At 32.3% G+C, this 27,965-nt stretch overlaps 1 protein-coding gene across 9 annotated transcripts; it reads left to right on the top strand.

Moving 5' to 3' along the window:
* Positions 1 to 2,436: 2,436 nt before the first annotated feature.
* LOC122630228 (multiple C2 and transmembrane domain-containing protein) lies at positions 2,437 to 26,961 on the top strand. 9 transcript variants are annotated; one of them, XM_043814507.1, is made up of 14 exons: positions 2,441 to 2,907; positions 8,464 to 8,743; positions 13,131 to 13,655; positions 14,602 to 14,883; positions 14,974 to 15,116; positions 15,312 to 15,503; positions 19,274 to 19,422; positions 19,657 to 20,062; positions 20,416 to 20,558; positions 20,637 to 20,996; positions 21,128 to 21,257; positions 22,023 to 22,202; positions 22,297 to 22,622; positions 22,747 to 26,961. In XM_043814507.1, the coding sequence occupies exons 2-14, from the start codon at positions 8,686 to 8,688 to the stop codon at positions 22,853 to 22,855; spliced, it is 3,003 nt and encodes a 1,000-aa protein (XP_043670442.1). In that variant the 5' UTR covers positions 2,441 to 2,907; positions 8,464 to 8,685; the 3' UTR covers positions 22,856 to 26,961. The 9 variants fall into 9 exon arrangements, with proteins under 9 accessions (XP_043670448.1, XP_043670442.1, XP_043670440.1 ...); XM_043814505.1 differs by having other exon boundaries at positions 8,364 to 8,743; XM_043814508.1 differs by having other exon boundaries at positions 2,441 to 2,995.
* The last annotated feature ends 1,004 nt before the right edge of the window (positions 26,962 to 27,965 follow it).

Here is a 27,965-nt window from a genome sequence, read left to right as displayed (position 1 = left end):
AGAGAGAGAGAGAGAGAGAGAGAGAGAGAGAGAGTAAATGAGTGGGATCGAATGAGATGGGAAGATATCTCTCCGACCTTAGCAACGGTGTCACTAAGTGATCGATTTAATGAAATTTCGAGATTAGAGTACATTCGATTATTTAGCGAGAAAAAGCTCTATAACACGTTAGGCGAGAGTGTATTTGTAAGATCATTTTATTGTGATTTAACGTTACAAGGTTTTATACGAGATCGTATAGAATAATCGTGCATACCGTGTATGCTGAACATTTTGTACATTGCCTAATAAAAAGGATATATCATCTTTTATATTATAATCGTTTCTTCTTATTTATTTATATCCTAAAATGAATAAAAAAAAAAAAGATCGATTGTAATGTTATATATTAGTAATTAACATATATAACGAAGTAGTACTTTTTTTTTCTTATCTGTGACAAATAATCTCTATTTCAGGATTGCGAGCAGGTACACATGTAAAATATATGAAATTACTCGCACGTGTATGGTCCAGCTTAAAAAGAGTACTGGCGTCTCATTGGCGGCACGCAACTTCCCTATGCATATTACTATGTATATGTATATATGTAGATTTATGTATACACATAAAACTATGGTAAAAGCATATGTTACATATGTATATTATATGTTACAACTAGTCGATATATTTACTTTTACTCGATTAACGTGAGTTCAATGAATACTTAAGCGTCTTTGACTAAAGTACGTGGCCTATTTCACGTGGCTCGAGATGAATGGCCGATACGAGTTTTCAATTTTTCTTAATAACACACTAGCCAGTTCTGTGAAATATAAAATAATAAAATATTTTAGATAGTGGATAGATGTCCTTAACGATATATATGTACAAATCTGATACAATATTTAATAGATAACACGATTGTGTTTATAATTTATATACCTACTTTATTTCCATGTAAATTTCCATGATGATAAGAAACATTTTTAATGTTGCGAAATATGTTTTTGTATAATAAAAAAAGTTTACTTTTGGCCGATTACCATAGTAATGTGAAATTTGTTAAGAACACGAAATTACATGATAAGTTCGATCAAGATTGATTTCATTTTTTTATTATATTGTTAAAATAAAAGAATCGCACGCATATACACAGTAGAAATTGCTTATTATTGATTTTATAATAATTATTTTCTATACATTATTATTGATATAGTACGATTCAAATTATTTTTAATTCTTTAAAAAATCGATATGATTGTTTTATTACAGAGGGCAGCACATATTACTAACAATTATTCATCCATCTCTAATTTCCATCCTAAGCTTGTATCAGATAGTTTGGAAATATGATTCTTGATAATAAAAAATGGATTTTCCAGACAACGTGGGCGTCCTGCCGTAAAGAACAAAGTTTTGCCGATGATACGTGGGTAAAGGTCGTTGAGTAACTTTTTCAGATAGGTGCTCTTTTCTTTTCCCTTTCGGTTTGATAGAGTGGTCCACCCAAGCTTATGATCGAAGCGACGTAGAAATTCTATTGTAAGAAAAATGACATAATATCATAGACTTCCTTTATAGGCATCTTTACCGTTAGCATTCACGCATGTTAACGTGCGTACCTATTAACTTTCCGATAGGACGTTACGATAATAGCTAACCATTAATATATATTCACATATATATACACAGTCATGCATAAACAATATTATAAATTCTTAATTACCTCAAATGTTCGCTATTTCAGTCCTGTATCACATTGGTACTAAAGAAATTATACGCTTTCCACATTGAACCGAGTAAAATTGTATCGAAAGGGTAAAAGAATAATCGTTTGTCACCGTTCGACCTATCGGCTCGATTGTGAGTAGTCTTTTCGAGGTCAAGCGTCTTTTTATCGAATTTCCCGAAGGACGAAGTATCTGGTGTGTGGCCTTATGAGCATTCAGACGTCGTAGAGATGAAAGTCTTTCATCGAGAGAAAAAGAGTTTCGTATGTAAGAAATCATAAGCTTGTCTATTTTATCGAAGAAGAATCGCAAAAGGATAAATCTTCTAATGCCGTACTCCACACTTCTTCTCGTTCATTGGAAACGATCATAGTTGTAGGAGGAGAAATCATAGTAGTAGAAGTAAATACTAGTAAAGCGCAGTACTAGTAAGAAGTGTTAGTTCCGATAGTGACTATGCATAGTTGTACGTATGTGTATATGTGTGTATACGTAAGTAGTATTTTGCACGTCGATGCTTTCATTCGCCGTCGTTCGGTCGATAGAGCCGAACTCTCTCTCTCTCTTTCTTTCTCACTAGGGCCTACTCGACAGCGTTCGGTCCTTTTCGGATTGTTTCGGTATGTAAGAGCGCTGTGTGTCTAAGTGGGGGAAATGGCCGCGAGAGGGTGGTGGTTGCGTGGCTCGCCACTTTGCGTTTAGTCGTCTGTCGGACGCCGGAGTGTTCGTATCGCGTCCGAGGTTCTTCCGAGCGCGTATATCGCGTTTTTTCTCCCTTTTTTTCACTTCGCACCACCTTCCTCTCTTCACTCTCCTATCTTTCTCTTTAATACACATAATTCTTTCTTTCCTCGTCTTTTTTCCACAACTCGGTCCTTCTTTAAACTTTCCTTAAATCTCATCGAGCTTTTTATTTCTCTCTCTCTCTCTCTCTCCCTCTCTCTCTCTCTCTCTTTCTCTCTCTCTATTTTTCTCTTTTCCTCTTTTCTTTTTTCGTGTTTACGCCGTTTACATCACAGAAAAGAGATACGCATTTCGCGCCGCAAAAAAACGTGCGAAAATTCGATGACGTTGTCACGCGATTCGGTCGATCCTTGAACATCGATTGCCCTGAAAAGGAAAAAGTGCACAAGCCAGGAGAGTGCGAAGAAAAGTGCATCGCGGGAAATATCAAGGAGTAGCGCAAACTACGAGGGTACATAGATCTATGAAGAAAACGAATTTCGTTTCCCTCGAGTTCAACGATATTTATCATCTTTTCTATTTGAGAAGATAGGGGGCGGGTACTATACTATACTAGATTCTTTAGATAAAACCTTAGCTTTTCTTTTTCATCTCCAACATTCAATAAAGAGAACGATCTCTTGTTCGAACTAACCTCGATTTTTCGTTAGCTCGTAACTTACGAAAAAGGACGAAAGACTTTTTCATAGCTCAGCGTGGGTTCCGGATAATGGCTGTTTAGAATATTTGGAAAAATGCCATGAAAAAGCAACTCACGCTGCGTCTAGACTTCCCCCATTCAACAAGCATTAAATTCTTATTGCATCGAGAGTCACGTTCTTTATTTAGGTATATCGGAGCGTTTACTATGGCTATGAATTTTACAAATGGAAAATATTAATCATATTTTCAAAGTCGAACGAATAGTTAGACAAATATCGTTTATCAATAAATATGTTGTTTATTTTTAATTTTTTCTATTCGTTTCAGGCTAAAGATCAACAGTAAGCGATTATGAATGTACACGATACAAAAGAAACAAAACGTTTCTTCCTCCATCACACTATTTATAAAATTTATTTAGAATAATATATATATATATATATCATCCGAAATAATTATTCTGTTCTTTCGAAATGCGTATATACTTAAGATGAAAAATGTAGGTTCACTGAAAGATTTATGATATGATTAGGTGAAACATTTACTTTGATCAGTAGGGTGGTTTAGGTTATACCATTTGTCCGACGTAGATTAGATTTTCCGATTCGTAATATAAACAAACCTTAGTAATTTCGATTGGATGAGTAAATACAGAATCCACATTGATATTTGATCGTACTTAATTAAAAACTAGGTAAATAGTGTAAAAATAAAAAAAAAACTACAAGAACGGAGTACGTACTTGTATTTACATGTACGTTCGTATATGAGTCATAGTTACGTGTGTCAGTAATTAAAATGAAAACTTTTACTTCCGGAAGTCGAACTCGCAGAGGGTAGATTATAGAACGGATGCGGTCGTCACGTTATACTAGTATTGATAGCAACTAGGTCATACGTTTGTTGCTGCATTTAGTCCGATTGTTACCTTATTTCGTTCTCTTTACAAAGATTATAGCAACAGATGATTATTTCCACACACACACACACACACACACACATATATATATATATATATATATATAGTGGTTTATATAATAATAATAATTTATTCGTTCGATTTTATTTATCGAGATTTTTTTTTTTAATACATTATCGTAGAATTTTTACATATTTTTATATACTATTTTTACATATTTTTTGTTTTGTTTTGAGAGAGATATACGAACTCGTTCGTAGAAGAAACGATTACTATCTCGAGAATAATAAATTATTACGATCGATTATAATTATGTATGTATATATGTACGTTTGTAAGAGCATAAAATAGCAGCTTTTAAGGTCAATAGAGAGACTTGTATAAAACATTTTATTGTATTTTATTTTATTTTTTTTTTTTTTTTACGTGATCGATAAAAACGATTGATGTATTTAATCCGCGAACGGAACAATGGCAAAGCTTTCTTCGCGTGTCCATTGTGGCCAAACAAATTACTCGATAGGTTGGTAATTAATTAATTGAACATTACGAATAGCATGATAATTTCAATTATTCTATTGAACATTCATAGGATTAAATATAAATTGCATTTAAACAAGCTAATATTGGGATGTTAGTATTTACGATGTGGCAATTTGTTCGAATGCTATTTTTGATGGTTGTTTTAATTCCCGTAGCAGAGTGTTAGGAATACTTAAGTTTATCTTACATTCTCTATAATTATTTCCGGAATCGCGTATCGAATTGTGCGTTTTAATATGACCCCAATAAAATTTTTTCAAGTAGATGTATAATTCGTTAATTAGTAAGAACATTGACTCTTTAGTGCGTGAAACAAATCTGAATAGTCAGAATCAATTATTAATGAATTAGATTTGATTAATATCGTTGCTATCAAATGTGTTAGCTTTATGGTACAAATTGGGAATTTGATTCTGAAACAAAATATTGCGGCCTAAAAAGAAGTTAAGCTCCATTGAATCTCGATTGAATGGGTGTCTGGGACAAGGGCGTGTGTTACATTTTATGAAATTTATAGGAGAACTTAAAAACAATTCGTTGTTCAATTGCTAATTTAAAAGACGATTTTTTTCCACTTTGAAAAATAAATAATAATCCAATAATAAATAAAAATGTTTCTAATGAAAATAATACTTTTTTATACGCAATTTTGTGTTCGCAGTTAATATATTATTTTCTCATTATTGCATTATTATTTATTATATAAAACTAATTAGCCAAATAACTATATATCAGTTGAAATCTCAATGGACAGTGTCTCGCATTAAAACGAATTCCCCACAGCATATTTTCTTGTTACTCTTCAGAATAAAGTAGGTCGTAAATTCGTATTAAATAAAAAAAAAAAATATTGCTTACGTATATAAGCATATATATGATTAAATTATTAAGGAATAGTAAAGCTACTATATTTTTATATTATTGCGAGATTCTTATATCTGCGTTAATTTCGCATTAATTAGAATTTAATGAAAACGACAATTTTGTTTTTTTTTTTCAGTGTAAATTTTTTTTTGAAAATTTGTTATATATCTATAGAACTTGACGTAACTTCGTATAAAAATCTTTATCACGTCGATAATAGATTTAACACAAAGGTTAAAGAGATTCGTCTCTTTACTTAATTCCACTTGTTAGTACAAATTGCGCATTAAATATGAATTGAAAAACGTGTAGATGGTACAGTAAGACGATACGAATATAATGGAAGTCGTATGAATGAAATAGAAACATAAATAATCACTGAAAAGACATTGGTGGTGCTCTTCGTGAGATTTTAATCTTTTAAGTAAAACCTTTTAGAAACGGTAACGAGCACGGTAACGAGCTTTATTGAAAAGATATATAATCGACTTAATCAAGAGCAGAGGGTGAACAAAACTGATATTTCCGTAACTTGCTGTATGAAAAGACGTGATTATTCGTTCGTGACGTAAGACATTCATGAAATCTATCGAAGTTCGATTTAATTTCAATGATTTCGATCAAAGTTTATGCTAGAAAACTTTGAATTGATTACTATTAACTATAGATATCCTGCAAGTACGTAAATGTAGGATGTATAAAAAATAGAATGATTCTTTTTAAAAAAGAATTATGTCGATATAGTGGAATAGAAATTTTTTTTTTGTAGATTTGATTTTCGTACATAAATCGACTGTATGTATGTAGACATTTTTTTTTAAAGAGATACGGAACAAACGAACGGTAAAAAGACTGTTTGTTTTTTTTTGTTAATTTAATTCGATGAAACATCTAATTATCCTTAGATTCGTATTCTTCAAATTAATAAATACATACGTGTTAAGATATTATACTTTTAATATGCTAGAACTGTAATCTTTTAATTGCCTCGTATGGTGCTAACAATTATCTATCTTATCTATAGTTCAATCTTCAGAATTAACATTGTTAGATTTTTTCCTTTGAAGGAGCACTAAAAGCATCGTTTTATCAGAAATATCCAACCATACCGCAAAACGTGATACAACGGATTACTGCAACATGTGTTGCAATAACCTCAGAAATGATACCGACGTGTATTAATTCAGCGGTTTGAAGATTACAATATTGAATTAATACAAAAGGTCAACATGTCGAACATGCTATATAATTTAAATCATTTTTACATGTCAAGTTATTGTCTGTTTACGTCGGGGACGATAAGAAACAAAATAATTCTGTTAATAATATTTCTTATTTGTTAATTACGATAATACAGATTAAAGATGGTCAGAGTTAATCGATCAGTCAATTAATTCAATTGACAATTTGAAATCCGAGAATTGAACGTTTCGACTTAGTTATAAAACGATAACGTGATACATTTTACACTCATCTATGTAATAAATCGCGAGCATTCGTAAAACATTCCATCTTCCTTACTTTTTTTTTTTTAATTCTTTCTTTCTCTATCTTCCTCTTTATTTCACTCTCGTTAATACATTTTGTCGATAGTATAGTTCGCGTAGAAAGTCGTTAGAAAGTCGGCCATCGGAATCTGAACGAAAATTAGAGCCCTGAATACATCAGCTGGGACCGTTAACGATACGAGGATTTACGAAATGAAAAGCCTCGTAGTTCGAATAATTAAAGAATATAAACTTTATAATTTATTTTCGCAATATAGATATGTAGATGTAGAAGGTGAATGTGATTCATTGAATATTCTTCTTTTGACAATTATTAGCAAATTCCGAAATATTTAATCTCCTTTCTCGTTTTAAATAATTCCTGGGAAAATTAAAGATTAATTGTTATAAAATATTTAATATTAAAAAATAGAATTCTTTAATGATTAATTACATTATATGAGATATACGTAGTAGAACATTTTTTGTAAATGGTTTTTCTTACTTTCGATCTTCTTTTTATTTAATTATTTATTTAATCTGGAAGAGTAATGTCTGAGAGAGCATGAGAATTGTTAATCTAGCAAAGAATGATATCTATTATGTGGGTAGATTTTAATTATCCAATCGAGGTATAAGCGAGATGGAGAAGAGGGATGAAAAGGAAAAGCATCGTTTTCGATTAATTCAACACGCACCAGCGGATTCACGCGACGAGTTCTACGTTAATTAATTTTTACTTTGGCTTCTCCAATTTGTCGCGCCGTTGGCGACCGATCGTGGGAATTCGAAGACACACCTAATAAAAAATATATGGATGACTAAGATATTTTTGTTAATGGAATATGCTATTTATCAATATACATATGCGTCGAAACGTTGTAACATAAAAAGTAAGCAAGCTAAATGAAAAAAAAAAAAAAAAAAAAAGAAAAAAAAAGAAAAAGTAAAAGAGTATAAAATATTAAATTCTCTTAACGTTTAAGAGGAAGTTTACGTATTTATATAGAAGCAATTACAAATCCTTCGACTCTTCTATCAAGTACTAGTCAAATGAAACAATTTAATAGGAAAGCTACTATATATATATAACCAATATTTAATTCATTTTGTTTTTATCGAATATATACGAAAAAATAATTTCTACATAAAATAACGAATATCGAGTATTCACAGTTCGTTTATTAATTTGATTGAAAGAAATATTAAAAACAATTAATACGATAGTATTTAATAAAAAACTGTTGTTTTGTAGTTAAACGGAATCGAGTTTTTTTTTTTTTAATCAGAATAATCCTCTTAGAGTTGTTGAAAAATATCGAAAAGTTTGAGAATAAATGCATACACATTCGAATGGTTTTGTTTGGTACGTGTCTTCGAGTACGAGTGATCGGTACGCGATCGAAGCGTTCCAAAGATAGTAGCCCTCTGTTTATATTCCTTCGCGTGCAGCTTTAACTAAAATGAAGAAAAAGAACGTTAGGCGAAGGAGGAGAAGGAGGTACGAAGGGTTGGGAGTGGCGGCTTATCGACGAAGCGTTAAATTCTGCAGAATCGATGATGCTCTCGGGGGCGCGTCGACATCTTGGATCACCGCTAAATTCCTCCTAACGTGAGCTCTCGCCTTCGATCGATGATCCTTAGGCCGATTGATACTACGGTGACACATCATGTTATCGGAATCCGCTGCTCGAAAATTACACTTCAAGAAGAGGCTGAAAATCGGCGACTTGCCGGATATATCGAAGATTAATGCGCGTTCTCGGATGATAAAATGAGCAAGAGCGTGGAATTGCTTGCTGGATCGGAGGACAGTGAACCAATACCAGCCGGTGAGTAAGTAGTCGTTCGATCCTACGATCAAACGCTCATTTCTTTATTTTTATTTGTTTTTTGTTGTTCTATTTTCGTGCAATACATTCGAACCGAGTATTAATTGTTCTCGAATGAAGTGTTTCATTAATGGAAGATTTTAATCTTAAATCTGTTTCGTTGTTGATAATAAGTGAATGTGATCGACTTTAATTATCGTAAAATTTATAAAATTCGGAATTTTTTAAGAAAATAAGCGATTTAGAAGATATCTAAGCTATAATTAGCTCGTGAACCTGTTTGTAAGTTAGTTCGATAACAATGGAAACTTTTAAGCAAACAACATTTTAAATTGATTTACGTATAATATATCTATATGATCAAGAATATATTGGAGTCGATGATATAACGATAGTTTGATAAATCAAATCGTCGGCAATCGGACGCTGATCATTCCCACGTATAACACTAATTCTCGGCGAATAGACTTTATGCGCGAGACGGAAGAATATATCTTGGCGACAAGCCAAGTATTATCGTGCAATTGCAATGTGGGCTGCATCGAATAGATCTCTCTTTTGTTATTATAGAAGATGAGAAATCGGTAGATGTCATATTTAAATAATATTAAAAAATAATTTATTATAACAGTATATGTTTAATATTATTATAATATTATAAAATATAAATATTATATATAATTAATATAATATAAAAATATAATAAAAACATATTAATAAAATAGATTAAATAAACACAGTTCCGACAAAACTCAATGTAACGTTTTACAACTTTATACAACGTAATATATATATATATTTTTTTTTTTTAATAGTTAATATTATATAAAATTATAAATATTTCTACGATAATAATAAAATATAAACGTATTATATAGTTAATATATAGTATAACATATATATTTAAAAATAATATATTTAATAAATATAGTTTCCTTCGACTATAAAACGATTTGAATGTAACAGTATACAATTTTATACAACACTTTATCACTCTTAAACGCACAACTCTAATCTTTTGTCACTTTTTAAAAATCCTTCATATACGTATTCCTATATGTCTAAATTAATATTAATATTTTAATCGATCCTCAAACACACATTTATAGTATCATATGTATCTTGATTTATATATATATATATAACACATTCTATTACTTATTTCATGCAGTGACCTCAAAGTAATGTTTAAATATTTTTAATTCATTCTACATTACTCTTAATGTTTCATTTTAAAAATGTAAAATCATCTCTTATCTACCAACGTGCTTGTTAAGAGATTCGGGCGAACAGAATTCCAGTCGATATTCTTCGACAACTTCAAAGCAGGGTAATTCCTAAAATGGAACACGAGATCCATGTACAATCGAGTGAGTTTTTGACGACGTGCTTACGAATTTACGCTTCGCGATGAACTTTTATTTTTGACTCGATACTGTTGAGAATCGTACACATACATAAATAGATACATAGATACATACATACATATATACATATATCCGTGTTCTTATTCTCGTTGGATCAGCATGTCTATAGTATTGAACGGCAATGTGGTATTAGAGGCACCCTATCTTATATGCTCTTCTTAGAAGGAAGGTCAGAGGTAGAGCTCTAAGATTAAGCTTCGAAGAGTAAAGTAGTAGTAGTTATCATCTTCTTTGTGTTCCTCCTTGCACGACACGTTATAGAGAAAAGTCTTTCGATCTTTCGATATAAAAAATGTCTGCAAATCTCCGTTTCTGTCTTTTCCTTTCTTATTTTCTTTCTTCTTTTTTTTTTGAAATAGGCTACTTCGCGTATCATTTGTTTTTATTTTCCTTTATCAATTTTCAATTTTATTTGGAGCGGGTCACGAGATATCTTTTTAGTCTCTATAAAGATTGAAAAGTCTATAAATACTAAATGACTTTGAAGACATTTATATATTCGTATATATATATATATATATATATATTTCCATTCGTATTATATTTTTATACTAAAAAGAGCTTTTTTATTTTTATTTAAATCCTTCATAATCATGGAGTTTATTTATGACAATTTGCAGTTTCTATTTTTTAAATTAGAGCGTGTATATTAGAGCGTTAACATTTGTTACGTAACATTGATAATATCTCAAATAAATATTATTGATAATGTCATTAAATTTTGATAAATTCTCATCGAACGAAGGAAGCATTACATTAACAAAAATTTCTTGTAAAATTTTATTTTACAAAAAATATCTTTTTCTTTATCATTCCCTGGAAAAGTACTTTTCATTATGCTCCTGAATGCACTTTGTTTCTCCATTTTCTATTTTAGAAAATTACTTCATGAAGAAATTACAAATAACGTAGTAGATAATGCTGTTATATATGCGTCCCATATTGCATATATACAAATACTATACTCCATTGTGACTTTAAAATGATAAACGACTTTTCTTTTTTCTTTTTTTTCTTTTTAAATAAAATATTCAAAATTTATAAATTCATCGTTAGTTCATATTCGAACGTGAATATTTGTTAGTTTCACGTCAAGTAATCCCTTTTTAGAAAAAGAAAAAAAAAAAAAAAAGAAATTGGGTTATAGAGGGTTAACTTCTTATTTCACAGAAATTCTTTTACGAGGACAGAGCTGTTCGAAAATAGTTTAAGGCAAGTCGTTAGACTCCTTGTTCTCGATTTTCGCTGCTGGCTTTTCGCTGCTAGAATCAAACACGTTTATTTATTTAGCTATAAGAGGTCGGAACCAAGTCGAATCATTCGATGCGTGTGTGGCAATGAACAACGATTGGATCATGCCTGTAATATAGAAAACAAAACAAAAGAAGAAATAAAAAAAAAGAAAGGAAACATTTTTCTTATATTCATTATATTAACAATACGTTTTAATTCCACTAAACGTGCTTTCTTTTATTTTATCGCGAATCATCGTGCGTGTTAAAGCGACGAAGAATTCTACTGGGGAATTCTTTTAAAAAGTTCTTCATTTCCGGTATTACGTTTTTCGTGACACCAGTTGATGGCGTGCGCGATTAATGAGTCTTTTTCCTCCCGCACTAGTATCTACGAGAGGATGGCGATTTGTATAATATTTTAAAGTTGATTTAGTCTGATAAAAGGTAGAATTTTTAATGAATAGGCATGACGGAGTCCTTCGTAATTTCACGTTGTTATTATTTCGTGTTATATAAATAAAGAGAAAGAAAGAAAGAACAAATAATCCAATATATTACATTTGAATTAACGAGAAAACGATCACGAGAAAATGAAATTGACATTGTCTTTGGTAGCATAATATTTTTTTTTAATTTATCGTATTGTGCTTTTGTTATGTTGAAAATTCAAAATGGCGGCGTTGATAACATGAGAATTAATTTCTTTCATTCTGGAATCATTTCTAAAGTGACACTATAATTAATTGATAAAATACATAACAATCTTTTTACACTTAATATATTAGAATAAAAATAAATTAAATCAGAATTAGTTGAGAATAAAGAAGGAAAATAATTATAGTTTGGAAAGGTTTTATATAGATCGAGTAATTTTGTAGCCTCGTTTTTCGATACATCAAGAAAATTTCATTAGAATTGTTTAGTTTATTTTTACAAAAATTAGAAGAAAAAAATATTGAATCTAGCAATAGGCACGACCGATATTCATATTAATAGTTGATATTAATAGTTCATATTAATAGTTGATATGATAATATAATATTTCAAATATTCCTATCGAGTTTTAATTCTTTCGTGTTGCATGTGCAATTTGTTACGAATTTTTTAAGTTATGAAAATACCGCCATTTTGAAATGAGAACTAGAATCAAATTGAAAATATTCGCGGATCATTGTGGCATGTAATTTGATTTTTAATAGAAATTTCAAATCAACCTGTTCAATCGTTTACATTGTAGAACTGATATATGCTTGCTTTCGCGCACGTGCAAACATATACGTCCACACAAAAGTGTATGAATATGCATGCGTTGAAATATATTACGTATAAAATTTTATTAAAAAAGTTAGAAGCTAGATAGAAATTATTCTTTAAATATACCAATTAAAATATTCTTCCATCCGCCGTTTTTGATTGTGTTTTTAAAAAAAATTTCAACGAAATTCATTGTTATGCACGACATTATTTCACATATCCCTGTAGAATTTGATTTTATTTCCATTGTATGTGCGATTTTTTTAAAAGAATTTTTTAATTTATAAAAATACTACCATTTTAAAACAGGGTGTCAGATCGAACCGGAATTGCTAATGGATCTTCGTTGCAAGTAATCTCACTTTTTGTATAAATTTCTAATCGATCTATTCAGTCCATTTAGATGGTGAATTCGACATAGAGATACACTGCTACATACATACTTACATACACATACACATATACGTTTAGATTTTAATATCAATATGAACTGTCTTCGGTCGTGCCTAAAAATGAATGAAAGTAAAAAAAAGAACAAAAAAAGAGGGAAAAATAAGAGAAAAATATGGTTGTGGATCGCATGTTCAGATAACACGACAGAGGAAAGATCCAGACTGAATTTGAACGGGAGCAGACAGCTTTCGAAAAGCGCCACGGAGCTCCGGGACAACGAAATCGAGAAACTCTCGCCGTCGCGGCGCGGCGAGGTCGGTGGTGAGTCCGGGGTGATACATCACCACCGGCATCATCGACACGCGACGTCGGTGGCACAACGCACGCACACATTCTTTGCGACTCTGAAGAGCCGCTGGGCTCGTAGCCGTAGCAAAGAACGAAAAAAATCGAAGGATGGTGGCGGAGTACCATCGACCCAAGAGGCAACAACCTTTAAGACTCCTGGCATCGAGTCTGATTATACGGCTGATTATTCCTCCGAACATAGCAGGAGTTCATCGGCCACACAGAGTCCTGCCAGGCATTGTCTCAAACATCCCGGTACGTTTTATTATTTTTTATTGTTTGAAAAACTTTTTTCTCTCTCTCTCTCTTTTTTTTTTTTTTTTAATACGTTGATTGCCACACGAATATTGTACATTTTATTTATTATTGTTATTATTATCTGGGGTCGCAGTTGAATTTTCATTATAATCATACAATGATGAATAATTGCGGAAGTAATGAAATAACATCTCGAAATATTCCTGTCATAATCATTAGTCGGCAAAAATTTGTAAAAAAAAAAAAAAAAAAGAAAAAAAAAAACATTGCAAAATCTGCTACAATTTTTTTTATGCTGTTTTCTTGCAATCTTGAATATTCCTGAATATTTCCCAACTTTTAAATATTCGAAATAAAAATAATATATATATATATATAAATATATATAAAACATATAATAATAAATAATAGAATTGAGTATGAACGATAACTTTTATTTATAATTGCAACTCAATAGGCTTAAGTGAATGACAAAAAATGATTTTGGTTGATGAAAGTTTCAACAAAAACTCTATAAATTTTTGCAACGCTCCTTGACACTTTCTAATGTAATATGCAATGACTTTGCTCGCCTTTTTAGCACACCTTCTATACTCTCTTTGCGTAGTACTTAGAGGGAGTACCCTTTTATCTTCTCTTCCACTAAATATGGAAATTTATACTCCGGGTCATGGTAAAAAATATTAAAAGAGGCTTGCTTTGTTTGATTATTCTTTCATCCATAGATTATATCGAAATAAATCTGACGGAATAATAATCAGAGATCTACCTGATTGCTGTCCTGAATAACTCTATTCTTATTTTCGCTCACATAGATTGTTAAATATTAAAACGATAAAAGCAAAGAAAGCAGGAAAAAAAAAAGCGATTTGTTCATATTCGTTCTCAGCAGTCTTGGTAGGCAACATTAAAAATGTATTATCTATTGATAAAAAATCTTCAGAATCACCGCTGACGCGAGTAGGAAGAGAAAAAATATTAACCCTGCAAGAGGACAGTCCTGGAAAATGCAGCGATGCGTCTTCGAAAGGATCATTGAATCGTCAGAGTTTCAAGGACGTTCATACGAGCGAGGAAGCACGCGGTTCCATGTCGAATCAAGATGGGGCCTTCGTCCAGGACGAGATTATACGGAGGAGAGAGTTAGCGTTGAGACAGCACGCTTTCTTTCAGCTTCGTCTTCATATCAGGAGAGGTGCCAATCTGATGGCCATGGATAGATGTGGTAAAGAAATTATTACGAAGGATTATATTCGTCTTAATGGAAGAAATTTGATATACAGAAATTACATATATGTAATATACGGTACTGTAGGTGCTAGCGATCCTTACGTGAAGATTAAGTCTGCTGGAAGGTTATTACACAAATCACGAACGGTTCACCGTGATTTAAATCCAGTTTGGGACGAGAGCGTGACTCTACCAATAGAAGATCCTTTCCAACCGCTTACCATCAAGGTAGGTATAATATCATAAATTCCTCCCCTTGTATACGTCAGTTAGTTCAATTCTTAGTTCGTTCGTCTTTCATCCTAGTCAATGTCAAATATCTCTTTCAACAGAGCAGTTAAAAAATCAGAGTATCGATCGTTTTATCTGCCTCTCTTGCTGTTTTTTTTTTCGACTAGCAAACGACCTTCGACGTTTCGACAGGTCTTCGATTACGACTGGGGTCTCCAGGATGACTTCATGGGAGCTGCTCAGTTGGATTTGACGCAATTCGATCTTGGATACGCCCAAGATGTCACCTTGGAATTAAAAGATCCAGCTAGGCCGAAGCAACACTTGGGTGAAATCTGTCTCACTGCTACGCTATGGCCAAGAAATCAACAGGAAAAGGAGCAGGTATTACGTTCTACAAATTTTTTTTTTTTTTCAAACATTTATCTCTACGATCAATTGCAGTTTTTATTATTCCCCAAAGATTTACCGTGTTGTGATTGGATGCAACGATACTCCAAAGCGTCAAAAACAAATTCAATTATTTTTTTAAATGTCATTGTATTTATAGCACTGCAACACATTCTCTAATAATATCGTTATCAGTTTATGTTTGGAAAACATTAAGATTATGCACAAAGATATTTGACGTATAACAAAAATAACTTATCTATTGTGGAGTCTTATCACTAGGCCTTATTTACGCTATATTATCAATAATCAAAAGACAAACCACCATTGCTATTGAACGGTTAAATTCGATTTGCTAAAGGATTAAATTGCATTTGGAAATAGTTGATTTTCGAGTGCAAAAATCTGTAAAAAAAATCATGATAGATAATTCTGAAATTTTTTAATTCCTTAATTAATAAAAAATAACGAGTTTGGAGAAAGTTTATATTATTTCTTTTTTCGTGATATTTTTATAAAATCGATTTGAATTTTGAAATTTGCAAGTCACCAATTTAAGCTTTTTTTGTTTTATTGTCATCATCGATGAAAAAAGAACAAAAAAGTTTCGTGTGATATTATCGTAAAATTAATTGTTCCATTTCAAAAAATTATTTTATGTTACGTATTATGTGAGTGTCGTCACATTGATGGAACAATTTGTCAAACTTATAGATCGTTGGTACGTATATACTTGTTTCCATACACGTCACGGTCATTCTATCCTGTTATCCGTTTATGTACTCAAGAAATTTATTATCTATCGCTGGTGATTGCATCGTAGAGTTTTCAATGTGTTCCTTTCGAATATTGATGACGTGCGGACTTAAAAAATTTTTCTTTTTTGATAGATGTCTTGAGTATTTGTTATTGTACGTAAGATTTCTTTAGTATTGCGAGTAAGGTCTTATTGTAGAGTAAAAACAATTCTTAAAATACAATAAAAAGAAGATAGAAAAAAAGAAGATGTACAATAAAAGTATAGTAACTTATCGTATGTACATATAAGATAAGTTTACTAATCGTGTATAAAACTTACTTGATGAAAACTATACTTAAGATAAAATACATATATATATATATATATATATATATATATATATATATATATAAAAGAAAAAAAAGGGAAAAGAACAAGAAAAAGCATTCGATTGAGAGTAACAAGGATCAAGTATAAATATATATTTATTTGGTCAGTATTTTTATTAACTAATGATAAGTATTTTATAAAACAAATGGTCAGTATATATGATTATTTTGATCAGTATAAATAATCAAGTGTCACGTTTGTGTCAAAGTTGCGTCACTGATGATATTACGTACTGATTTTTTATTAGAAATATTGATTATTTATTTAAAATATTAATCAAATGTTGAAAAATACCGATTCAATAGATAGTAGCCATTTAAATTGAGCGCTATTTCACGAGTAGTCAAGGAGGTTACTCAACACGGACGATGGCAGGCTCAGTTATCAAACTTGTTTACCATCCTACGTAAGTTTCCTGGTGCGTCGTGTGGAGAGGGAAAAGAGGAAAAAGAGGCAGTCGGCTCGTGGTTGTGCCTGGGACGATTAAGTTAAACGCGTTGAACGTGTCAGTAGAAACGCAAACGTTACGCGATAAAGTTTTCTCGCTCGTGTTACTTATTTTCTCAAAGAGTAGTTGCTGATGCGGGTGTTGTGTCGGAAATGTCGATCTTTCGCAACGAAATGACTACGTTAGGACATGTTTTATCAACATGTGTTCATATTTTCACGATGACAGATAATAAAACGTGCTGTAACAAGTGTGATATAACAATTTCGAAAGGATTCTAAATTTACGAGCTTACTTTTGTTTTCAACCAGAAAAAAAAAAAAACGGATGATACGAGTTTATTAAGTGATCTTGAACGACTCAGTTACGTCTTTATCTTTTGACCTTCTTCGCGAGTCACATATTTTAATAACAGTGTGTTTTTTTTTTTTTTTTTTGCGAATATAATTCTGGTTGTCCTTATGTTACTGTGTTATTGTCGATTCAAGGATATATTTCTTACAAGTATTGTATACGAGTTACGAAAAAGTTCGAAAGACATAGGTATGAAACGATCAGTGAATTGACATACGTGTATGAATCATCGGTTTAATGTTCTGTTGTATCTATCGTTTGAGATGAAAAATTTCCATTCATATATGTGTGTGTGTATGTATATATATATTCATTTGAATCTTTAATTAAAACCGAGTAGAATTTTCTTCCAAGGAAAGAAAATATTTGAATTTCAAGAACGTAGAAAATTTGTGATTTCTGGTTTTATTTCGGGCTAGTTATTATTTTCTCGTGAAATACGATGGAAATTGTGTTCTAGGAAATAGTAACTTTACGTTGATCACGAAGATAATAAATTAAAGAGTGAAAACGTGTTTAACACGATAGAAATGTGAGTTGGATCGATTGGCAAAGTAAATAAGTTGAGGAATCAGATAGAGATATACGTAACTGAGGATTATTTTGATATCTCTTCTAAACAGATAACTTCTTTTTTGCGATCAAATTGGATAGAAACAAAAAAGGCAGATTCAACAATTTCTCTACATTTTCGAAAAGATCTATTTCTATTCGATCAAAAGATTATTTTCGTTCGTTAAAAAAAAAAAAAAAAAAAAAAAAAGGAAAGAAAGAAAGAAAGAAAGATAATAAAACATGGATGATCCGAAGAAAAAGGACACCGATAAATATTCGTCGAAGGAAGTGTCGAACGAAAAAGAGTATGTTAAAAACTCGAGAAATATCGATTCGGAAACGAAGGTGAATCGTCTGCTTTTGGACAATGATTCTGAAAGTAATTTTTACATTGATCTGAAAAAAGATTCTGAAGAGAAAATTCCTTCGATGGGAACTTCGAAGGATGATTCTAAGGTTAAGCACGAGGAAACTTCGATCGTAGTAGATCCATTGGTGGTAGCATCGTCCTCGATTAGGAAAGTGAGTATGGAAAAGGAAAAAAAAATCGAGAGACAAAAAGAAAAGAGAACAATAGGCGCATTGAAAAGTTCGATAGATAAGAAATTAGTCTCCGTTGAAAAAAAGCTCGAGGATCGAGTCGAAAAAATATGGGAGGATAACATCGAAAAGCATCCGTGGTTGATACCTATCGAGAATTGGATCATCGATCGATGCAAATCCGACACGAACGATAAATCTCATTTTAAAAAGACTCAAGAGACCAGTCTCAAGGACACAGCTTACGAATTTAAATTTACTGTGGCCGAGGGGGACAACGAGGAGCCAAAAATCGAAAGCGTATTGAAGGAAAGACCAAAAAGGAAAATACGAATGGCTTCGCCGAAATTACAACGATCTTCTGTCGATGAACAAACCGTAATTTCACATTTGCAAAATCTGGAAAAACCTTTTCGATCGCACAGTGCCGAGGATGTATCCGCTATTGGGAATAGGCTTACAGATTCGGAAGGGATTTTAAGGTTGAAAGAAATCAAGCCGAATAATCCATTGTTTGATAGATTGGTGGATAATTTTAAAGAAAAAATGGAAGACATACACAGGGTATCGACATTCCTTTTTTTTTTTTTTTTTTTTTTTAAGAATTTTTTATACTGTTATAGCCGACGATAACTATCATAATGTTTGGATATATATATATATATATATATATATATATATATATATAATGTTTACGTGATTTTAGAACATAAATAATTTGAGATTTTCGAATTTCAGTACTTTCAGAAAACCAATCGATTGGCGGACGTGAATAGAAAACTAAAGTCGCAAATATGGAGTTCGGTGGTAACAATCGTTCTGGTCGAAGCTAAAAGCTTGTTGCCGATGGATATAGAGGGTTTGTCCGACCCCTACGTTAAATTTCGGTAAATATATGAATAAGTATATATATATATATATATATATATATATATATATAAAAATAAAGAATTGTCAAATATGTACCGATCGTCTAAATCAGTACTTTATCAATATTGTTTTATTACTGAATATAAATGATATCTAATGACAAATATATAAAATAAGTAAACTCAATGACGATTTTGAAAACTCTTTTCTAAAAAAGAAAAAATTAAATTGTTTGATAATTAAATTTGTAGCCTTGGTACGGAGAAATACAAATCAAAAGTGGTGAACAAGACATTAAATCCTGTGTGGCTCGAACAATTCGATCTTCATCTTTATGAAGACCCTTATCTAGGACAGGAATTGGAAGTAACAGTTTGGGATCGTGATAGAAGTCATCAGGACGATCTCATGGGTAAAACCGTAATAGACTTAGCAACGTTGGAACGAGAAACTACTCATCGATTATGGCGAGATCTCGAGGATGGTTCCGGAAGTATTTTTCTTCTGTTAACAATTAGTGGAACTACAGCGAGCGAAACCATAAGCGATTTAGCTGCACACGAAGAAACGCCTAGAGAGAGAACTAATTTGATACAAAGATATTCCTTATTAAACACGTTGCAGAGACCCCGCGACGTTGGTCATCTGACAGTGAAGGTAATTGCGGATAATAGTTATCTTTGTTAGCATAGTTAGTACGTCAAGATGTAATTGTATTTAACTTTCTTAGCTCGATTCAATGTTCGAATTAAAAAACAAGGACGTTTACGTCAAACGGTCATTAAATATACAATATTACGAGTAACTACGTTTGTGAGGTCGGTCCTTATAACTAATAAATAAATAGGTTCTCCTTTGTAAGCTTTTAAAGAACTTGTTCCTCGTTCTAAATGGGGAAAGTAGATCTGGTTTATATTTCCATTGGTTCTTTAAAGCTTTCTCATCCGTCTTGATCAAGTACCATCGATATTGATCTTTCAAGCTGGCGTTCGGTGTTCATTGCTTTTCAGATATATCGAGCTCAAGGTCTCGCAGCAGCTGATCTCGGTGGAAAGAGTGACCCTTTTTGCGTCCTGGAATTGGTGAATGCTAGATTACAAACACAAACTGAATATAAAACATTGGCTCCTAACTGGCAAAAGATTTTCACTTTGTAAGTTTTTTAATTTTCTCGATCTAACGTAGATATCGACATAATTCGAATTATAATTTTTTTCTTTTTCATGCGAAGCAACGTAAAGGACATAAATTCGGTGCTAGAAGTAACCGTTTACGACGAAGACAGGGATCACAAAGTTGAGTTTCTCGGTAAGGTCGCTATTCCTTTGTTAAGGATTCGTAATGGAGAGAAAAGGTGGTACGCTCTGAAGGATAAGAAGCTGAGAGGTCGTGCCAAGGGCAATTCGCCACAGATTCTTCTGGAAATGACTGTAATTTGGAACGTATTCAGAGCTTGCATCAGAACTCTAAATCCTAAGGAAAAGAAGTATATGGAACCTGAGATCAAGTTTAAGAGACAGGTTTTTTTGAGAAACGTACTTAGGCTCAAAGCTATCATTCTCTTCTTCATCGAAATGGGAAAGTATATACAGTGAGTGGCTTTTCTTGAAATCATAAATATCAGATAGAAACAAATAACAATATCTTTAAGAATTATAATTAACTTTATAGAGCATCCTTTGTCTATTTTACATTCGATTTTTTCTTTCTTTCAACGGTCAGGAGTTGCTGGGAGTGGGAAAGTAAACCAAGAAGTATCATTGCGCTGACCCTCTTCGTTCTTGGATGTTACTATTTCGAACCTTACATGATACCAGCATTGGCGTTACTGATTCTTCTGAAATATTACCTGGTAAGGCAATGCTTCTTACAACGATGATGCTTTCTGTAAATACAACAAACCCTTAAACTCGCTCTATCGCTTAAAACACTCGCTGTGCCGATATCGCAACTATACGTATCTTATCGAATACCCCATAAACCAACCTATAAGCTCTCTACGAGTTTCCGAAAATTAATAGTAGAAACTGGATTGTATAGATTTTCGTCACTAAAAAGTTAGAGCACTCCGATTAGTTTTTAAAAGGTTCACCAAAAGTAGATCGGAATCCTGCATTTGATCGATTGCATTGTGAATAAAGCAAAGAAAAATTCATCTTTAAACTTTACGTATCTACCGTGCTAGAATAATCTGTATGTACATACATTAGTATTCGCCCATTTCGTTATACCTCTCTATTTTTGTACAATAACGCTAATGAAGATTACTTAAGCATGGATGAAAAATAAGCTGGAATCTATTCGAGCGGAATACCTTAGCAGCCCACTGTCATCCACTCTGACACCTGTCGATCCACCGGTAATCTTACTACTAGTAAAAATAGTAGTAGTTTACGTCGTTACCTTTCTACACGTTAACATATATAGTATCTTGATCTGTCTGTCTCTCTCTCTCTCTCTCTTTCTCTTTCTCTTTATTTCTCTCTCTCTCTCTCTTTCTCTCTCTCTCTCTCTCTCTCCTTCGTTCTCTTTTTATTTTTCTTTATGACACGCTTGATAGAAGTAACCTATCACTTGATTGCAATGCCGCATGTCGTGTTTCTTTGCTATCGGCCAGCTTAACAAGGAGGATGGGAGTGGATTCAATCAATGGATTTGCGGACAGGTCGCCGCAGTTACTGGTGCGTCTTTGACACATCAAACGAGCCCGCACTTTCAAGATACATCGGACATGATGTCCGATGATGGACCGGTAACACCAGGTGACGATGACGATGACGAGGATGATAAAGACAAAGTGAGCATTACTGACAATTGTTGTCCTCTCGATCTAATCGACTAAACCATGAGATTGAGACGATGTGATTCACGATGAGCTCTGACTTTTATAGGAAGAGAAAAAAAGTCTGAAGGAACGGTTACAGGCGATTCAGGAGGTTACCCAAACCGTACAGAATTCAATCGGTTACATCGCCAGTCTTTGCGAGAGAATAAAGAATCTTTTTAATTTTACAATTCCTTACCTCAGTTATTTGGCTATGACCTTGACGATAATCGGTGCAGCTGTACTCTATTACATACCAGTAAGATACCTTATACTTGCCTGGGGCGTGAACAAATTCTCGAGGAAAATCTTCAGGCCACATTCGGTGCCTAACAACGAGGTACTAGATTTGATATCTCGAGTACCTGACGACGAGGAGATACTTAACTATAGGTAAGCGAATAGGCTCGTTAACATCAAACTCCGTTGAAAAGACACCAGTCTCTTTTCCTAAAATTTCGATTCTTTTCTTTCTGTTTTTTTCTTCCCTTTTGTCATTCTTTTATTTTCGTTACAGGGAACTGAAGCCATTACCTACGGCTGATTGCGAAAGAGGAGGAGGCTCGGGTGTTAGCGGTGGTAACACCGCGAAAAGGGAGCAACGGAAAAGACACAAAGCGGCGTAACAGAATGGCCCGCGGCCGGAAGTCGCGGGTCCAAGGTCATCCAGTATATTAAAGTCGGTACTCTTACGTAAAAGATTGAAACATCGAAAAGAATCTACCGATAATCCGGATCAAGTCGTCGACGTCGACTGATCAACGACTGATGATCAACTGGATGAAGATTGAAAAGGAAGAAGCATCGTCGTTTTTCCGTCGCGGAGACCGACCAAAGTATGTCTCTCTCTTTTTGAAGGTCGTTCCAGTGAACTTACTCGATCGATAACTGGGGCAAAAATGGGGGTGGCAGGGGGAGGGAATGAGAAAAAGAGAGAGATAGATAGATAGATAGGTAGATAGGTAGATAGATGGATATATATGTGTATGTATATATATATATATATATATATATATACACACTATCTTCGTGAGATATAGCTGACGTGTTAAACGATCTTGCTCGCAAAAAAAAAAAAATATCTATCCTTTAGTATTACGAATAGAATACGTTCTTTCATTGGTCGGAAATGTAAGAGATGAGTCCAAAGATAAGCTCCTTGCTTGATATCTCGCTATTATCGACTACAATGCTTGCTGGTGTGTTAATGATTTATACCCGATAAACCCAAGATCCTCGTGATGATGTTAAATCATTCTCGTTGGTCAATTTTTGTATGACTATTATCTCTTTTCTTCATTCACGAAGCAGATCGTCGATGAAAGTAATTCCTGTTTCGTTTTATTCGCAAAATAAATCGTTATAGCGGTAAAAGATATTCCAAATGTCAGCACAAACGGAATACATCAATCGACGCGATGATATCTAAACGAGTACAAATCTTTTCCAAGAAATAATTAGCATTTACAGATGTGATTTCTTAGCAGAGATCTCCTATATAATTTCTCAACATTTTATTGATACATATGAGAGTTATGAATGATTTTTTACGAGTTGAGTGTTTCTGATGCACAGAGATCCATCACGTTTCATAGAAATCCTACGGTTTCCTTTTCGCTTTCCAAAGTTATCGGGATTCGATCGATATTATAGAAAAAAGAAGAAAGAAAACAAAGAAAAAAAGAACTTGGACGAACGACCAACAATACGTATTATATAACACATTTCATATTGAGAAAAATATCTCGTTGGGAATAATCTGTTAAAAAGTAAACATGATCTATAAAAGAAGGAAAAGAAAATTACAAGAAAGAAAAATATTTAAAAAAAAGAAAAAAAAAGAAAAAAGAAGAAAAAAGAAAAGAAAAAACATTTAGAGAAATAATGAATCGCCAATACATTTTGATATTATCTCTCTGTATTTTTGTGATAGGATTATTCGTAATAAGAAGATTTACAAATTCACGACTTTCTTCTCTTAAACTTTAAATATTAGATCAACGGGTAAAGAAAATTACACAAATGTGTAAATCGTCTATTCTTATCGACGAAGATCCTTCTACGAATCAAATTGTCTCGAGAACTATTTGAGGAACTTTTTCGATGGGATCTCTTTGAAAGTATCTCCTATGGAAAATAGATCGCATTTCGTGAGAATATCGATAAAAATAAAAATATATAAATATATATATATATATAGGAAATTTAATAAAATTTCGACTAAAACCAAATATTAGTTATAAATAACAAATGATATAAACGAATGCGAAGGTTCACTTTCTTAGATGAACAAACGTCGATCGTTTCGTCCATTGGTGTTGTTATAGCTTAGCCATTGAAATTGTTAACGTGTAATGAAAACGATTAGAATGCGTGAGAGTGAGAGAGAAAGCGAGAGAAAAAGTTACATAGCTAAATAACAAAAAAAAAAAAAAAAAAAAAAAAGGAGAGAAAGAAAGAAGAGAATAAATTAAATTATAAAAAGATATATAGAAATATGTTAAACAGAATGGGCAAGAGAAAAGATGCGAAAGAGTAAAGCTACGACAAAGAAAAAAAAAAAAAGAAAAAAAAGAAGAAGAAAAGAGGAAAATGGAAACTTATGAAGTATGGTAAATATTCTGCATACGATACTCGTTACGAAATCTCATTATCACGATTATATTACAGATTATTAACCAGATGAAATATCTTTAAAAGTGCATATATATATATATATATATTCATACATATGTATTAACGAATATCGCGTCTTTATTCTCACGCATACACACTAATACATACATAAATGTTTTACAATACGTTACTTCGCTTTTTCCAGTCGAATTATTGGATTATCCGATATACAACATGAATAAGTCAACAAGAAAATGTTAAAGTAAAAAATTTACTGGTTCGTTTAACTTTTTTACATTTTTTATATGGCACGGAGCTTCCACTAAAAATAAAAAAAATTTCGTTCTTTCTTTTTTTTTTTTACATGAATATCTCGGAATTTTTTTATTTATTTTTTTTTTTACATTTAACACGAGAAAGCGAATAACGCATTGTTCCATTTTTCTTGTTATAATATAAAGAATTGCACGTGTGAGTCGTGAAGAAGAGTGAGAGGAAACACGAAACAGAAGAAACAGAATATTGTTGACCCATCTCTCGGTTTCCTATACTATGTCGACAACATTATGCAGGCGGTATCTATTTACCAAATTTTCCTCTTCCAATCGTTTCGTTCTTCTAATCATGTGCATTTCAAGGACGTCAAGCGGAACGTTAGAGAAGCGTGTTTTTGTATGCATCAAACAATTCCTATTTCTATCCATATTTGTATTCGTATTTTACATTCGTATTTTATATTAACATATTTATATTTATACGTTATTACGGACATACGTTTAATTAATTAATTAATTAATTAATTAATTAATTATAAAAAAAAAGAAAAAAGAAAAACAATAAGCGACTTTGTATCTTCCGTCGATCGAAGAACGGTGAAATGTGTTACGAATTTGATACGCATTTTGACGTGATCATTATCTTGTAGGTATATGGAATATATCATATGGAATTTCTAGAAATGTTAATTAGATATTAATCAACGCTTAGCACACTTTCTTACTTAGCTTATTCGGTGGTAATTTAAAGAGAAAGAGAAAAAAAGATAGTTCCATATCAAACACATTGATTTCTCTTGGTAATTTTTGTTATCGTTGAATATTTCATTTGGACACGTTTCAACGAGGATGTTCTATTTTTGACAAATTCAATTACTTCAATAATCACGCATAATTCGAAATAATTATGTTTCCGCGACGTTCGTTAGACGTTTTTAATCGACTACCAATAATTTTGTCTAGCAACTTTTTTAATCCAATTCACCGTGTTCCTACTTATTTCGTCAATTAATCTCACCGATATTATGAACATTTCGTTCAGAAATCCGTAAGGGAGAACACGAAGAAGTACCTGCCGCATTGAAGTCAGTATTAAAAGAGATAGTAGCGAGCAAGCATTCGGCGGAAATGGATAGATTTATAGATTTATCAATCGTTTCACTATATTTATTAGTCAAATCTTTTTCTACTCTTCCGAAAGATATAATAAATTCTCTCTATTCCTCGTATTTTAACTTATATACATACGTATATACCTACAACGTATAACATTCTTTTTCTCTTCTTTTTTTCTTTTCGAGAAAAGCACACATACACAAACATACGTACACACTTACGCGGTCGTACTCACGTTTGTTGCATTTGAAAAAAGAAAGAAAGAAAAAAAAAAAAATCGTGTACTTTCGAGTTTGCATGTTTCGAGTTTTTTCCTGTGTGATATAATGAATTTCTTCATTCACATCTTTTTAAGTATTAAAAAAGAGTTAGAAGAAAAGAAGAAAGAGTAAGTGTCTTACGAGATCACGAGGTCGCAAGAACTATTTTCGATTTTTAATCGTTATCGAGTTTTAGCTCGCTCTACAGTCAGTCGAATGAATCGTTCCGCACACGTCTGTGTCTATTCTTATCAAATTTAATAATTCAAAAAAGAAAAGGAAAAAATATAAAAGCTCGTGTGAAATTTCAAAGATTTAGTTGCAAATTAAAAATACGAATTAAAAGGTAACGTTCGCGATCGTGATTCGATCGACAGCATTTTACCAGTTGTCTCGTCATCGATCCGATCGCGAACAAGCAAGTAAAGAAAAGTAATTAAATAAATTATTAATTAAAAAAAAAACGAGATAATAATATGTTTTTCAGACATCGAGAGCCTTTCGATCAAGCGACAAAGTAACGAAAGAAGACACGGTGCTTTCTTTGAAATTTTTTTTAAGATCTTTAAACAATGCCCTTTGATCTTCTTACTAACTCGCTCGATCGATATCTCTCCTTTGTCTTCTCGTTATTATAATGTACTTACGAAGATGCGTGATAAGATCGTTATTATTATATGATAAGACAGAAAGAGAGAGAGAGAAAGAGAGAGAGAGAGAGAGAGAGAGAGAGAGAGAAGGAGAAAATAAGATCGGAAATAAACGAAGCTTTTAATATCCATAGCAAATGTGTTTTTCGATCAATTCCCGTGTATTAAGAAATCGATTAAAATATTTGCATAGCAACTGCTCTTCATCTAAAGTAAAAATATGACAGCATTATCATATAAATTAGATGTCACTCTCTATATATATACATATATACATGGTGTATATAAACCAAATCCCTCGGTAGTAATTTCATAATTTAGCGACGGGCTCTTACGCATTATCGTGGCATCGCGAGAACCTTCGCAAAAATATGAACGTTCAGTTGACGATTTCTAAACTATCCTATTTATTCGTTCAGCCTTTAACCTCGATATACGATTATTATTCGAGCGTTAAATTTCTATCGAGATGAAAAAAATTCATCGCTTGGAATTCCGGTTTGTATTGGGCATATATACATATATATATATACATATATATATATATTTATATATATGTACATATGTGCATTATAAAACTCGTGTGTCCATGCCTCGAGGAGGATCAGACTTGTAAGCGGCCTAGACCTTGCGAGAAGGTGAAAGTCGAGGTCGAGATTAGTCTTCGTACTTTCTCAAAAACACATAAATTTTTACGATCATCTTAGATATCATTCGTTTCTTTTCTTTTCTTTTCTTTTTTTTTTTCTTTTCTTTTTTTTGCTCTTTGATATTTTCACTACTAAGACTTCCTTCCTTTCATCAAATATTACCAACGAA

The sequence above is a fragment of the Vespula pensylvanica genome, chromosome 6 (assembly GCF_014466175.1).
Source record: "Vespula pensylvanica isolate Volc-1 chromosome 6, ASM1446617v1, whole genome shotgun sequence".
NCBI lineage: Eukaryota > Metazoa > Arthropoda > Insecta > Hymenoptera > Vespidae > Vespula > Vespula pensylvanica.
Note: the sequence above shows the minus strand (reverse complement) of the source record. Positions and strands in the feature narration are given on the sequence as shown.

Excerpts from the sequence above, each read along its gene's own strand:
- LOC122630228 (XM_043814507.1), top strand. The coding sequence starts at position 8,686 with ATGAGCAAGAGCGTGGAATTGCTTGCTGGATCGGAGGACAGTGAACCA. Across the intron at positions 13,656-14,601 it reads GCATTGTCTCAAACATCCCG|AATCACCGCTGACGCGAGTA; the intron begins GTACGTTTTATT and ends AAAAATCTTCAG. Across the intron at positions 20,063-20,415 it reads TTGGTCATCTGACAGTGAAG|ATATATCGAGCTCAAGGTCT; the intron begins GTAATTGCGGAT and ends ATTGCTTTTCAG.